Genomic DNA, 12,774 nt, shown 5'->3' with positions numbered 1-12,774 from the left:
AATTAATATTCAGCTTTCACCTCGGTGCTCGTCCATCACTTCGCAAAACGTAATTATTACGGTCGATACTCCTGGCTGGCTTTTCATCGCTCGAAAGCAAGACGATTCGAGGTTATTCCGGAGTCGGAGAGTCGTTGCAATTTCCGAGTCGATAGTTCCTTGCGACATCTTCTTGCGATCGAGGTCTCGCGTATAATCGCAAGACGTTCCCTTTATTTAAGATACGATTTCGTTCCGTCGGATCGACTCACGTAGATAAGGACGATATCGGTTTACCGCACTTTACGTAATACGTTCTCTTTATCGCTTGGAAACAACCATTTTATCGAAGTAACAAGGATATTCTCTTTCGGCGCAACGAGGACGACGAACGGAACGGTTTCGTTCCTTGTGTACTTTGCTCTAAATCCGTGGTCGGCTTGGCACAGATGGCTCGCGACCGTTCGAAAACGAAACGAAACCGTACGCGTGTCGTCCGCTCCCCGACGCGTCCGTTCTAACGCCGCGTTTCTAAGAGTTCGACGATTTGTTTCCTCGTTTCACGGGTTACAACACGCGTACATTCGAGTCTCGACGAATTCCCAACGCAAGACGAATTTGAATTCTAGCACTTATTTCCCGCGAGAGGTTCTCAAAGTTTACTCGAGCGTGCCTTTTAATGCGTTTTTAATCGCTTTGCGAAGGCCCCGAGAGAATGGGAAATATATGAAAAAGTTGAGAGAGTAATCCGACGTAACGTTTGCACAAACGACTCGTTTATTACTGACCTCGTAATCTTTGAGTGCCGCGGGCGTACGTTTAAGTAACAACGACCCCGCTGTTCGACTGCAGGAAAACGCTTATTACGATTGTCGATAAGAAGAAAAAGAAAAGAAGAGAAAAGAAAAGAAAAGGAAGAAGCGTTACGTCTCGCGGGATTTTCGCGATAATTTTCCTTGACTTTTACTCGTGTTAAATTAATGACGCCGGCTGTGGTTTATTTGTCTTGTCATTTAGCGACGATGTGACAGCGACGAAACGATGTCCTTATCTCGATAACGACGATACGAACGAAGTTGGACGACGAGAGGGGAGAGGGAGGGATACTTTCAATTAGTACTAAAACCACCCAGTCATAAATAATCTTACGACCGAAAATTCCAACCTGAAAAGCGTCGCTTGCGAACGATCGACAAAGAGGAGAAAAGTAACGAACGAGCTGAAAAACGTTACACGGTCTTTCAAATCAAACGCTTTCTTCGATTGACTCGCTTTCGGTTCCAAGATAAACCTACGTATCTACGTACGTGCCATGTGTATATAATCTAACGAAAGAAACAGAGTGTATCAAGATAGATAAATTACGTGAAATAGCCGAGGAGTAGTGAAGCATGACACGGCATTTACATCGGGACCCGATAATTTATTTGAAAACGGCTGGAAAGACACGGATAAGACGGACCGAACGCGTAAAGTTGCGCGATACAACGAGTTAAGGAAGAAAGAGTCGAACGAGCGAAGGGAGAAAAGGCGCTATTTGTACGATTTACGAACGGCTTCGAGTCGCGGCGATGCCCGTAAATGAAAATGACGATTACCAAAAAAAGAAGACGCGTACGTTCGCGTAATCTAGGACTGACGTAACCGTTTAAAAGAATCGACTTCCACTCCTCGATTCGTCATCTGTACCGCGTAATTCGATGAAACGTCGATCGGATGAGTAACAACTTCGTCGCCTGGCGTTAAAAACGCGGAAACGATCGTACGCGTTACGCGATTTGCAAAGTTTATCGAGTCGAAAGTAAATCATTTCTCTTCGGACCGAAAGCTCGCAAGTCGTTTCCCATCGATTTCGCTCGGACGATAGTCGTCGTGCTTAATTACTGCAACGAATGCGGTATATTACGCCGCCACGCCGTGCGAATGAATCATTTCGCGCACTGCGCGCTCTTCCGTGCGCATCTTAAGAATGCGGAATAGCGACTTTCACGAAATACATTGGGCAACGAATCGCCAGGTTCTGAGACTCGCATCGTTCAAAAGCGGGATTAAGAATGGATATTCCATGCCTCGCGCCGAACTCTCCTTTCGTTTCTTCCGAGGAAACAAAGAAGGTAAAAAAAAAAAAAATACGATCGAGGGAAGATCCACTCCTTTGAACGGGATCTATATTTTTTAGAAAGAGGGAGCGACGTTTCGAAATAATTTTTCGTACGAAACGCTGCAACGAGCCGGGAATAAAAACGGAGAGGGAGGGGGGGAGAGAGAGAGATTATTACACGCGTTACGAGCGCGTCGACGTATCTCCGTGCGGCATCTTAAACGCTCGGCAAACGCCCTTTGTAAATTTCGCCTTAATGGCCTTTATACTCCCACGTGCCACATTCGGCCTCTTCCATCTTTCCATTATGCGGCGAGGGAACGCGCGGCTCGTTTCGCGTTCGCCCGCGAAATTCGTCCCGCCGGATACGAATACAATGGAGGTGGCCCGGAGCGCGAGGCGGCAAATTTAAACGTCGCTTCGACGAGTCATCTCTCTTTCTCTAAGAGACTCTTTTACGGAAGATGCGCGAACAATGGGAAACCGTATTCGACGTAATCGGGACGAGAGAGGGAGAGCAACTATCTCTCGTGACGTTCGTTTGCGAAGCAAAAGTCTTGGACGAGCGATCGATCAAGCGCGCTCGTGAATCGAAAAGACTCACGATCGACGGAGACATCCGTCTTCTCTCCGGTGACTTTTGCGAGGAGATGAATTCGATTGCGTTACGCCGAGAGCGTACTCGCAAGGGACCTTAAAGGAGCCTCGTCGTCGTCGACGACGACGACGACGACGACGACGAGTTACTCCGTATCGCGGTTAGAGACGGCTTAGCTCTCAGGAGTGAAAGTGGCGAATCCTTCGAAAGATCGTATCGTCCAAAGAGATTCTCCTCGCGGAGGAACGACGGGTCGGGGTCCATCGGGTAAGCGGTACGTAATCCGTGTGTTTGTACAAGGGAGTTTGCGCGTATCTAACGAGATTCCACCGAGCGTCTATCGATCCTCGAATCTCGAATATACCCATCTATCCAGCTACCTACTCGTAAGCGAAATAAAAGGAAAAGTTGTTCGTTGGAAAAGAAAATAAAAAACAACATCGATAGATATTATCCCAAAGACATTCGCCAGACGATTATACGAAAGCGAAGGCACCTGTTTGCCTACACTCTCCCTCTCTTCTCCTCGTAAGAGGAAGAGAGAAAGAGTTTCCAGGTAGAACACCTGTTTCTATTTCTCTTCGTTCTCCAGCCTGGTCTCTTCCACCAACGAATCGAAGTCGAATCGAGTCGAGCCGAGTCGAGAGTCGTTCCCGTTCGGAGACGCGCGAGCTCTCACGTTCCTCGCGTTATAATGCATTCGACGATAGTTCTCTCGCGTCGTGACGTCACAGACGAGCTAGAAAGTCGATGAGAAAAATCGAAATTCCAGCGTGTGTCCTCGTCGATTCGCCACGCGACGCGGCCTTTCTACGTGCTTCGCGACGGCCGGCAAAGACGATTCGTAGATCTCGGGAGAGTCGTTCGCGCGACCGGAGGAAACTGGATCGTGGCCCTTGGTTCGCGAAGACGCGGTGTCAAAAATCGAAGGATCCTCCGCTTGGACGGATCCGGTAGCGCTCGCTCGTCGCCTCGCAAAGCTCCTCGTTCCTCCTCGTTTCTCCTTTTATCTTCCCTAATTTGAAGTCGTCAAATCGAAGCACCGATTATCCGCGCCGAGTTTATTCGAAGTACCGATTATTCGTAACCGCTGGCCGTAAACCGCGAACGTTTTCGAAGCGAGAAAGAGCGGAAGGACGAAGGAAAGAAAGAGGGATCGATCGCGATCCGTTTCAGCGGAAGAGGGAAGCCCGAACGATCGACTATCTCCGCGAGAAAATCGTCGTTCTCTCACGGCGATTAACGACGGAACGATCGCTCCGTAAAGAGGAACGTAATTCGTTTCTCGGGGTACCACCTTTGGATTCGATTTCTCGAATCGTCGATCGCCGCACGGCTTTGAATTTACCGGCGACCGTCGTCGTCGTTTCGTTACCGATGTCCTAACGGTACGTATTTCCGCCGTTCGGTTCGATCCTATAAAAAAACGGAGGAACGACTCGTTGTTTATTAGCGACGTTTCGGTATACCGACGTAGCGCAAATCGCGTGTACAGTTACGGCACACATACCGCCGTACGAAGCTCGCCTTGGCTCGAACGCACGTACACGCGCGAACGGGATGCCTCTCTCGCTCGTAATTCGCCATAAATTCGATTATTCCGAGATAGAATAGATAACCTATCGGCCGAGCAAATATACTCCTCCGCGACTCTCTTGCGCAATACGCCGAGCGATCTTTTTCCAAGCTCGTCGCGAAAACAAGAGGAAGTCGCGAGTTTCTTCGAAGAGATCGTCGCGACGACTAATAATAGAAATGATTCGACTCGAGCTCGGGAAAAAGGAAATCGTTTCGACGCAACCACCGTTCGCGCTCGCTTCGACGTCGTCGTTCGATCGGTTTACGGTTTACGGTTTACGGTTTACGGTTTACGGTTTACGGTTTACGGGTCGAGCCCAGAGAGGGAACAGACTTTTCGCCGAGATCCGTAAATCGCGAAATCGACGGACCCGTCGTAACCCGAGTCGAGCGTTCGTTGCTCTCGCGGTGGCTCCCAGGACTCCCAGGCAAGGATCTCTCGCGACTCGCTTCGACGACGGTGAGGACGGAAAGAACGAGGTATAAAAAGAAGGAATGCGCGCGCACGAGAGAGACGGAGACAATAAGAAGAAGGAGACCCCATGACCGCGTACGTACGAGTTCCGAGAGCGGTCCAGCGACTTGGAAGCGGCGGCTCGATGCGCGCGAGCGTGCATTCGCGATCGCGCGGTTCATCCTTCGTACGCGAGCCCGCGACCCGAAGCGACTTTCCTACTCGGCTCGGTCTACGAGGGTCTCGAGGAAAAAAAGGTCCATTGAGAGAGAGTTACGCTCCTCGTCCGACTCCAATGGCACCCCCCGGAGGGCCTTGTTAGCCCCTCTCCTTAGGTTGTTCTCTCGTCGCCCGTTCCGCAGCTCGTATCGCCTTCCGTTAGTTCTCGCGTAGGTAAATACCTAGTAAGCTACCTCGTTATTATACTCGGGTATAACGCGTACGTACACGCGCGTTTGGCCTTTCTGATATTTTTCGACCGACGGAGATTCGTCTCCGCCCCGATCTCTTCGTCTTATTTTTCGTCATCGTCGTCGTCACCTTCGTCATCGTTATTTTTATTGTTATTACCGTTGTTATTATCGTCATCATCGTTACTATTATTATTATCATTATTTTGCGCGGTAGAAGCGAGGAAAGAGGATCGACCGTTCCGATATCGGGCACGCTCCCGAGACCGTGCCTGGCCGTTATAATCGCCGACGGGGAACTCGAGTAGAGAGAGAGAGAGAGAGAGAGAGACGATCCGCTTTCCTCTTTTCAGGATCGTTTTCGAATTACCGCCTTAACGAACTAACGACTCGGATCGTAGGATCCAACGACGTGGACTATTATCTGCTGTTTCGACGCGTACTCTCGATAAAGACGTTTCGAAGCGACGTTCGACGTTCTTATCTCTCCCTTTAGAAAAATTCGTCCGCGTACGTGTATCTCAAGAGTACAAATCGTTATCGCTTTTTTCTCCTTCTTTCTCGAGATCGGATTAACGGGGAAAAAAAAAAAAAAAAGAAAATAAAGAACGTTGCTCGTACGTCGGCGATTCTAGAAATGCAAATGCAACGTCAAAATTCTTCGCGAAGAAAACGAAGAAGACTTCTTCTTCGACGACGACGTCGACGACGAGGAAGAAAGGAAAAATGAAAAAAAAAAGGAAAAGAAAGGACGCGCTTACAAACGCGAACGTACGCGCGTAGCTATATACAACCTGTTTGAGAGCGATAAATTTCGAAGCGTGTAGTCCCGACAAGGCACGTACGTACCTACTCCGATACGATTGTCGAATAAATCTCGAAAAGTTGCTCGTATCGTCGAAGGCGTGAAGAAATCTCTTATTACCGGTTAAGACACACGATCGCGAATTATACTCGGCTCTCGGTCTACGTACCTACGTACACACGTACGATATATGTGTATATATATATGTATATATGTTTTTCCTTCCGCGTTTACGACCGCGTCGCGAGCTTCGTCCTTGCGAGAGTCTCACGATAGAGAGAAAAAAAAAGAGAGAGAACGCGGACGCGCGCGTTTCGCGATTCGAATGGCGTAGAAGAGAGAGAGAGAGAGAGAGAGAGAGAAAGAGACTTTCGAAGGAGCGCCGAAGGAGAGGAAGGCCGAACACGTCGAATTCCATTGGGTATCGTGCGCGCGCGCGCACGCAAACTCCAAGCAAAATCGGTTAACGCGAACTCGCTTTTCCGCGAGAAAGAAAGAAGATCTCGTCGTTCGCGTTGAAAATTGGAACGTTTGATCGACTCTTACCTTCGCTCCTCGTGCCTCGATCTTATCCGAAAAATCCGGTCCGTTGGCTTCCAAACGGAGAAGAAATCCTCGATAACCCAAAAACCGGTGGAGGCACTTGAAAGAAACACCAGCGTTCAAGACTCGATCGAAGTCCCGTGAGACGAGGAGAGACGGGGGAGATGGGGGGGGAGAGAGAGAGAGAAAGAAAGGATGGGGCGGACGGAGAGAGATAGATCGAGGGAGGGAGACAGAGAGAGAGAGAGAGAGAGAGAGAGAAAAGAAAAGAGAATTACTTCACAAATCCTCGTACGGCTTCTCTCGATCTTCACGTCCTTCCGAAAGATTTATCACGGCACTCGCGCACAGAATACGGAATACCGCTACTAAACTCGTTCGAAATAGGAGACGCACGAGGACGAATCCAGCGGTGGCAGCGGTGAACGACGCGTGCGTGCGTGCGTGCGTGTTGCGTGCGTGCTTGCGTCAATTTTCCTATCCGTTAGCGTGCTCGACCGTGCCCGAACTAAGGAGGTCTGCGCCAATGTCTCCGAGTCGCTTTCGTATTCGCCCGCTCGACCGACTTGCCATTCCCACTACTTAACTCTTCTCTTCCTGTCCGGTAGACTCCCCTCCTTTTCTCTCCCTTCCAACTTTCGTACTTAACGGCGCGCATTTCGATTGTCCGTTGGTGCTACACGCGCCATCTGGCTACGCGAATCGACAGCTTCGTCTTGATTTTATCTGAAACAATATTTACGATACTTCCCCTAACAATTCCTCGTCGAAACGAATCGCACGACGTTGCGACTTATCCGAGCGATCCCTTCGTAGAGACGAGCTCCCTGCGGTCGTTCGTAAAAACGATCGAAGCGTACAAAAAATATGAATGAAAAGTTCACGAGGGATAGCAGGACGGTGTTGTTTTTTAAGTCGTTAGGACTCCCCGTCGTACCGCAAGATAGATCGCGGGATATTACGGATACCTTGATATTATACGAAAATTATACTCCGTTGATACGTTGAAAGTAACAAATCGATTCGACGGGACGATACGAGTAATTATAGAAACCGTAGATCACTCGCACGACTCGCACGGCGCAACTTCACGGTGGACGCAGTTCTCGTTCCTCTCGCCGACGCCAGATTTCGCCGCTGTCGCTACCATCGTTTTATCTCCTCGCTTTCCTATTGGCCGAAAGGGACGCCGTTCGGCCAATCGCGGGCAAACGGCGAGCGCGGCCGACGCGCACTGCAGAGTTACGTTTCTATGCTTTTGCTGTAACCCCTATAGGTAGCCACGCGATGTTTCTAACCTATCTTTTTTTACAAAGTTTAACAGTTACTTGATGTTTATCCTATCGGACGCGATACGACGATGGCTCAAACAAAAATTCTCAATAACGTCATATCTGCGATCGACGACAACACGCGGAAACCCGAAGAATTTCTAAGGTACGACCGATTCGACTAACTTGCGACCAACGTAAAAACTCGCTCTCTTAAACTAATCGAGCATTTATCTCTATCAAGCGTACAGAATGCTGCTGCCGTCAATTTCAAAAATACTATGAAACAACTCTACGACTTTACGAAGGAACAAACGGGAAGAAGCACGAACGCGTTGCCGGAGTTATTGACCGATGGTTTCGACGAGGAACAAATTTGGCAACAATTGGAGTTGCAGAATGAGGGAGAATTGATACATTTTTTAAGCGGCGTTTCCAAATTGTTGGCCGGGAACAAAGCGCTGACGTTACCCATCTCCACCACGAAGCCCGAGTCCGTAGAGAGAGAAGACCAGGACGGTAAAGCCGAGCGCGCATCGAGCGTGGATCGACGACGAGCCAAGGCCGAAGAACGAGAGTCGTGGAGTAGCTCGAAGAAGGTCAAGAGGATAAAGGAACGCAAAAGAAAGTCCATCGTCGACGATAAATTTTTTAAATTACAAGAATTAGACGAATATCTTACCAAAGAGGATAGAAGGGAGAAGCAAAACGAGAAAGACGCGGACGAATCTGACGAAGAATCTCTTGATCTGTTCAACGATTTGTCGGAAGACGAATGCGACTTGACGGAAGATGCAAAGTTTGTTAAGTACGCAGACTTTTTTGACAATCCGAATAGCGAGGACGACGGCGACGACAACAAAGTATCTTCCTCTCGTAACGATGCTGATAGAACCGATGAAAATGAAGACAACGAATCGCTGGACAACAGCGAGTTGGAAGATACCGACGTTGAGAAAGACGATAAGGAATTAAGACCTTTTACCAAAAGAGTAAAGTTCAATCTGACGAACGATTCGGACGAAACTGACAGCTTAGAGAACAAAGTAGATGACAAACAGAAGAATCTGGAAATTAAATCCTCCCTGGAAGCGCGTCAAGAGCGTTTGCAACTGAGGATTCGAGAACTGGAAGAGGAGGCGCTCGCCGAAAAGCCTTGGCAATTGAAGGGAGAAGTAAACGCGGCTCTCAGACCGCCGAATTCCTTACTGGAAGAACACGTAGAGTTCGACGTTACCTCGAGGCCAGCTCCGATTATCACGGAACAGACTACTTTAAAACTCGAGGATTTGATCAAGCAACGAATAAAGGACAAGGCGTGGGACGACGTCGAAAAGAAATTCAAACCCGTCGAAACGCCTTTGGAATATAAGAAAAAGTTGATCTTGAATCAGGAAAAGAGCAAAGAAAGCTTGTCCCAAATTTATGAGAACGAATATCTCAAGCAAAAACAAGCCTCCAATCCGGAAACCAAAGAAGTAGAGGAAGAAGAACCGAAAGCGCATGTCGAAATTCGCGAGATGATGCACTCTTTGTTCTCCAAATTGGATGCACTGTCTAATTTCCACTATACTCCGAAAGCGGTACGTATACGGGACTTGACGTTTCGATCGGTCTTGTGTAAGGTATTTTCTTTTTTTTTAAGTAGATAAGGAATACGCCAAAGTTCGTTTTTCTTTGTAGGCTCAACCTGAAATTAAAATTATAAGTAACGTGCCTGCTATCAATATGGAAGAAGTAGCGCCGATAGCGACCAGCGATGCTACCTTATTGGCACCCGAAGAAGTCAGAGGTATTTGTCGGAATACGTTGATTGCGTCGCTTCGGCGTATTCGATTAAAAAATATCGCAATGCTTATTCGTATTTCTTATTTTCCAAGAAAAACCACGAGGTGATGTTATGGGTAAATCGGAACGCACGGTCACCGACATGAAACGCGACAGGCGAAGGAAAAAGTTGAGGCAGAGGGAACGACAGAAAAATAGGGAAAGAAAAGAACGATTAAATGCGATCAAGCCAGGAATAGAGAAAAAATACAAAAAGGACAAAAACGTTCTACTGATGAAAAAATTGAGCAAAGATAGAAATATTACGACGGTGGACGAGACGATTGGCAAAGTTACGAAATCTTCGAGCAAGTTCTTTAGCCAACTACAGGACCAAGTTAAAAGTCACGTCAAGTCGAAAGTAAATCAAATGTCGAAAGAAAAAGACAAGAAAGCATTGTCCGCTGTAAAATTAAAATTGTAAATATTTTATGTAAATACAATATATCTCCATATTAAATAGATTTCGATTTGTTTTAATGGGGTCGGTGTCTATGTTTCGAGTTGCGACATTGCGTATCGATGATAAAAATAAATACGGTACGTATGCGGTCGTATAGGAACGGGGAAATATCTTTCGTGAGTATGAGAGTAAGAAGATTTGAGATATTTTGAAAGATATCGATATTAAATACAAGATATTTAATCAACTGTTTCCTACACACTTGATATCTTTCGTCTCTTCGCTATTATAATTATTGTCGGAGGTAATGTTGGAACTACATTCGTACGTAGGATGATTGATTGTAAAAAAAAAAGATCTTATATATGTGTATACCTCGTATATTAGTGAAAAATGTTCCCAATTCATCATGATATGCTGCAATTTTGTTTCGATCTGCTTATAGAAATTTTCGCTAAACATGTACAAATGCACTAAGTCACACGTGGTTACTTATAAATGCAATTATTTATATGTATAACATTATCTATATTTTTCTTTAAGAATATCTAAAAATGGTGTTTTGCACAGAGAAGCAAAGTGGGTTACATAATTTTGTACATTGTCAAGTTTTGAACAATTTCTGTCAAATGTCGATTTATGATTGCACTGTTTATAATTACAAATACCTAAATTAAAAAATAATTAAGCTAACCTTATATGCCTAACGATAAGCTGGAATTAAAATGATCATGGTTTGCATAGATTTCCGATTGATTATTTTTAAAAATATACCTTTTTAATAATCAAATAACACATTTCCTATTTCATATCTATAAAAAAAATCGTAAGGTATTTGAAATGAAATAATCGTCTAATGAATAAAAAGATCATATAACACTACCTCTTTGAACAAGGACAGATAAAAAGTTAGACATCGGTGATTTCAGAAGATTTGAAATGTTACATATCGTATATACCACGTGTATATGTATTTATATATGCCATGTAAAGCAGGCTTCTCTCTTCTGAACGCATCGCACAATGTCTATTGTAAGCTTCAAAATAATAAACTACTTTGAGAGAGAGAGAGAGAAAGAGAGAGACAGACAGACAGATACAGACTGAATTAATAAAACACAAAGTTTATCATTCCTTTGCAAATTATTAGATCATATTGACTATAAAATAATGGATTCACGCTCTTACAAATCGCATTATCTAAAATCATAAAATTCGTAATTACGTCAAAGAAGAACGAAACCACTTGATATCTTCGTATAATCATGTTCGTGTTAATAACGATTAGTTTTTGTTTTTTTTTTTCCATATCCGTTAGAACATCCGGTAAAAACACATTATAAGAGCAAGCATTCTCTAATGGCACTTTTGCTAAACAATAACCACCGATCTTAAGAATGCATTATACAATTCATACGATTTCGAGAGCATAATTTGAAAAAATCGTCAAAAGAACGTAATATCTGAAATGCATGCGGACAAAACTAATCGACTGAGGACCTAACGATTAGGGTGGCCCAATCGATAGTAACGTAACGCTCATGTAGCATATATCTATAGAAGGTGCTGATCATAAACTTTGCACAGGTCGAAATGCTCCAGTAAGAGACTGTGGATTGCGACGCTTAGAATAATCCAAAAATGATTTGAACCTTAAGTTTTTTAAGATGTAAGAGTGTCAGCAATTTTCGTCCTTGGTCGCTACTCAAAATTGGTATTAAACATATTTAACTCCTCGAATCCGGATGCGCCACCTTGGTCTTGTAACATTTGTAACATATCTGAGAGCTCTTGGGGTTGCGTGCCAGGACCACCAGCTTGCGTAGGATGAGGTGGTTGAGTCTGACCGGCAACTTGTGGATTTGATTGCGCGGCATCTTGTTGCGGCGTTTGATGTTGCTGACCTTGCCATCCCCACATACCTACGAATAATACGATATATCGGGAATCAGCGAAAGGCTCAAAAATAATGAATTATAAATACTCGAAGGCGTGAATTTTTACCCGGATTATTAGGCACTGTCGTGACTGCGTGATATTGCGTAGCCGGTGTTCTAGCACCGCTACTTAATTGCGTATACGTCGGTCCACTTGGTGACCTTGACGGACTTAATTGACTGTACTGATATCCTTCCGTTACAGGTTGCTGCAACGAGTCAACGCGCAACGTATCATTTTGGTTCTTCGAACAGAAACTCATTAAATACACGAGCGTTTTCGCGTTAACGGCTCGTTAACGAAATCCTCGTTTCTTACCTGACGACCTATGGCCCATGCTTGTTGTACGGGAGTCGGAGATGTATTCGCAGGTTTTTGAATTCTACTTAATACAGAAGAAGTTGTACTTTGTTGACCAGGTGAACCGTAAGCTATAGGTGACTGCGTTGTCTCGTACCCTTGATAAACGTTTTGTGTACTGGACGGCCTAGGTTGCTGTGGACCTAAAATATTCGTCGCATTAGAAATCGTCAACGTGTATTTTACAAGTTGACGTTCGTAACCGATAGAAAGTACGTAGAGAAGTTTTCTCCTACCAGCTGCGGCGACAGCCGCTGGATGTTGCATCATGTGATGCGCTGGATATATAGGATCCCTGGTGGGATGTCTCTGAAGGGAGTAATCTAAACCAGGTTGTCCGTAAGCAGGTACAGCTTCGCTTTCCGTTTGCCCATCGCTACCAGAGTGGAATGACCTTTGATCGTCGGATATGATTAAAAAGATGTTTGATAAATTTACTTTCTAGAGCCGCCGCATTAGAGAGAGAGAGAGAGAGAGAGAGAGAGAGAGAGAGAGAGAGAGAGAGAG

The 12,774-nt window shown here is 45.6% G+C and overlaps 3 protein-coding genes across 12 annotated transcripts in view; 1 reads left to right on the top strand and 2 right to left on the bottom strand.

The window, feature by feature from the left end:
• The window catches only part of LOC122632597 (spectrin beta chain, non-erythrocytic 1), a 37,339-nt gene extending 30,143 nt beyond the window's left edge, over window positions 1–7,196 (bottom strand). Inside the window, exons 1-2 of one of the 2 annotated variants that reach the window (XM_043819595.1) lie at window positions 6,747–7,196; window positions 6,472–6,567 (exon numbers count right to left, since the gene is read on the bottom strand). The gene's annotated coding sequence lies outside the window, so the exon portion shown is untranslated. The remainder of the gene's footprint in view (window positions 1–6,471; window positions 6,568–6,746) is intronic. The other variant, XM_043819596.1, reaches the window with a different exon arrangement.
• On the top strand, window positions 4,611–10,030 carry LOC122632600 (U3 small nucleolar ribonucleoprotein protein MPP10). Of its 2 annotated transcripts, XM_043819615.1 has the most exons (5): window positions 4,611–4,736; window positions 7,785–7,905; window positions 7,984–9,322; window positions 9,423–9,531; window positions 9,620–10,030. In XM_043819615.1, the coding sequence occupies exons 2-5, from the start codon at window positions 7,829–7,831 to the stop codon at window positions 9,988–9,990; spliced, it is 1,896 nt and encodes a 631-aa protein (XP_043675550.1). In that variant the 5' UTR covers window positions 4,611–4,736; window positions 7,785–7,828; the 3' UTR covers window positions 9,991–10,030. The 2 variants fall into 2 exon arrangements, with proteins under 2 accessions (XP_043675550.1, XP_043675551.1); XM_043819616.1 differs by lacking the exon at window positions 4,611–4,736 and having other exon boundaries at window positions 7,513–7,905; window positions 7,991–9,322.
• A 446-nt stretch (window positions 10,031–10,476) lies between these two features.
• Window positions 10,477–12,774, bottom strand: part of LOC122632599 (aryl hydrocarbon receptor nuclear translocator homolog) — a 23,979-nt gene continuing 21,681 nt past the window's right edge. For all 8 annotated transcript variants that reach the window (XM_043819611.1, XM_043819610.1, XM_043819608.1 and 5 more), the window contains 4 exons: window positions 12,504–12,661; window positions 12,226–12,410; window positions 11,974–12,115; window positions 10,477–11,891 (listed from right to left, as the gene is read on the bottom strand). In XM_043819611.1, coding sequence (XP_043675546.1) covers window positions 11,671–11,891; window positions 11,974–12,115; window positions 12,226–12,410; window positions 12,504–12,661 — 706 coding nt within the window. In that variant the 3' untranslated portion in view covers window positions 10,477–11,670. The remainder of the gene's footprint in view (window positions 11,892–11,973; window positions 12,116–12,225; window positions 12,411–12,503; window positions 12,662–12,774) is intronic.

This window comes from Vespula pensylvanica, chromosome 10, assembly GCF_014466175.1.
Source record: "Vespula pensylvanica isolate Volc-1 chromosome 10, ASM1446617v1, whole genome shotgun sequence".
Taxonomy (NCBI): Eukaryota; Metazoa; Arthropoda; class Insecta; order Hymenoptera; family Vespidae; genus Vespula; species Vespula pensylvanica.
Note: the sequence above shows the minus strand (reverse complement) of the source record. Positions and strands in the feature narration are given on the sequence as shown.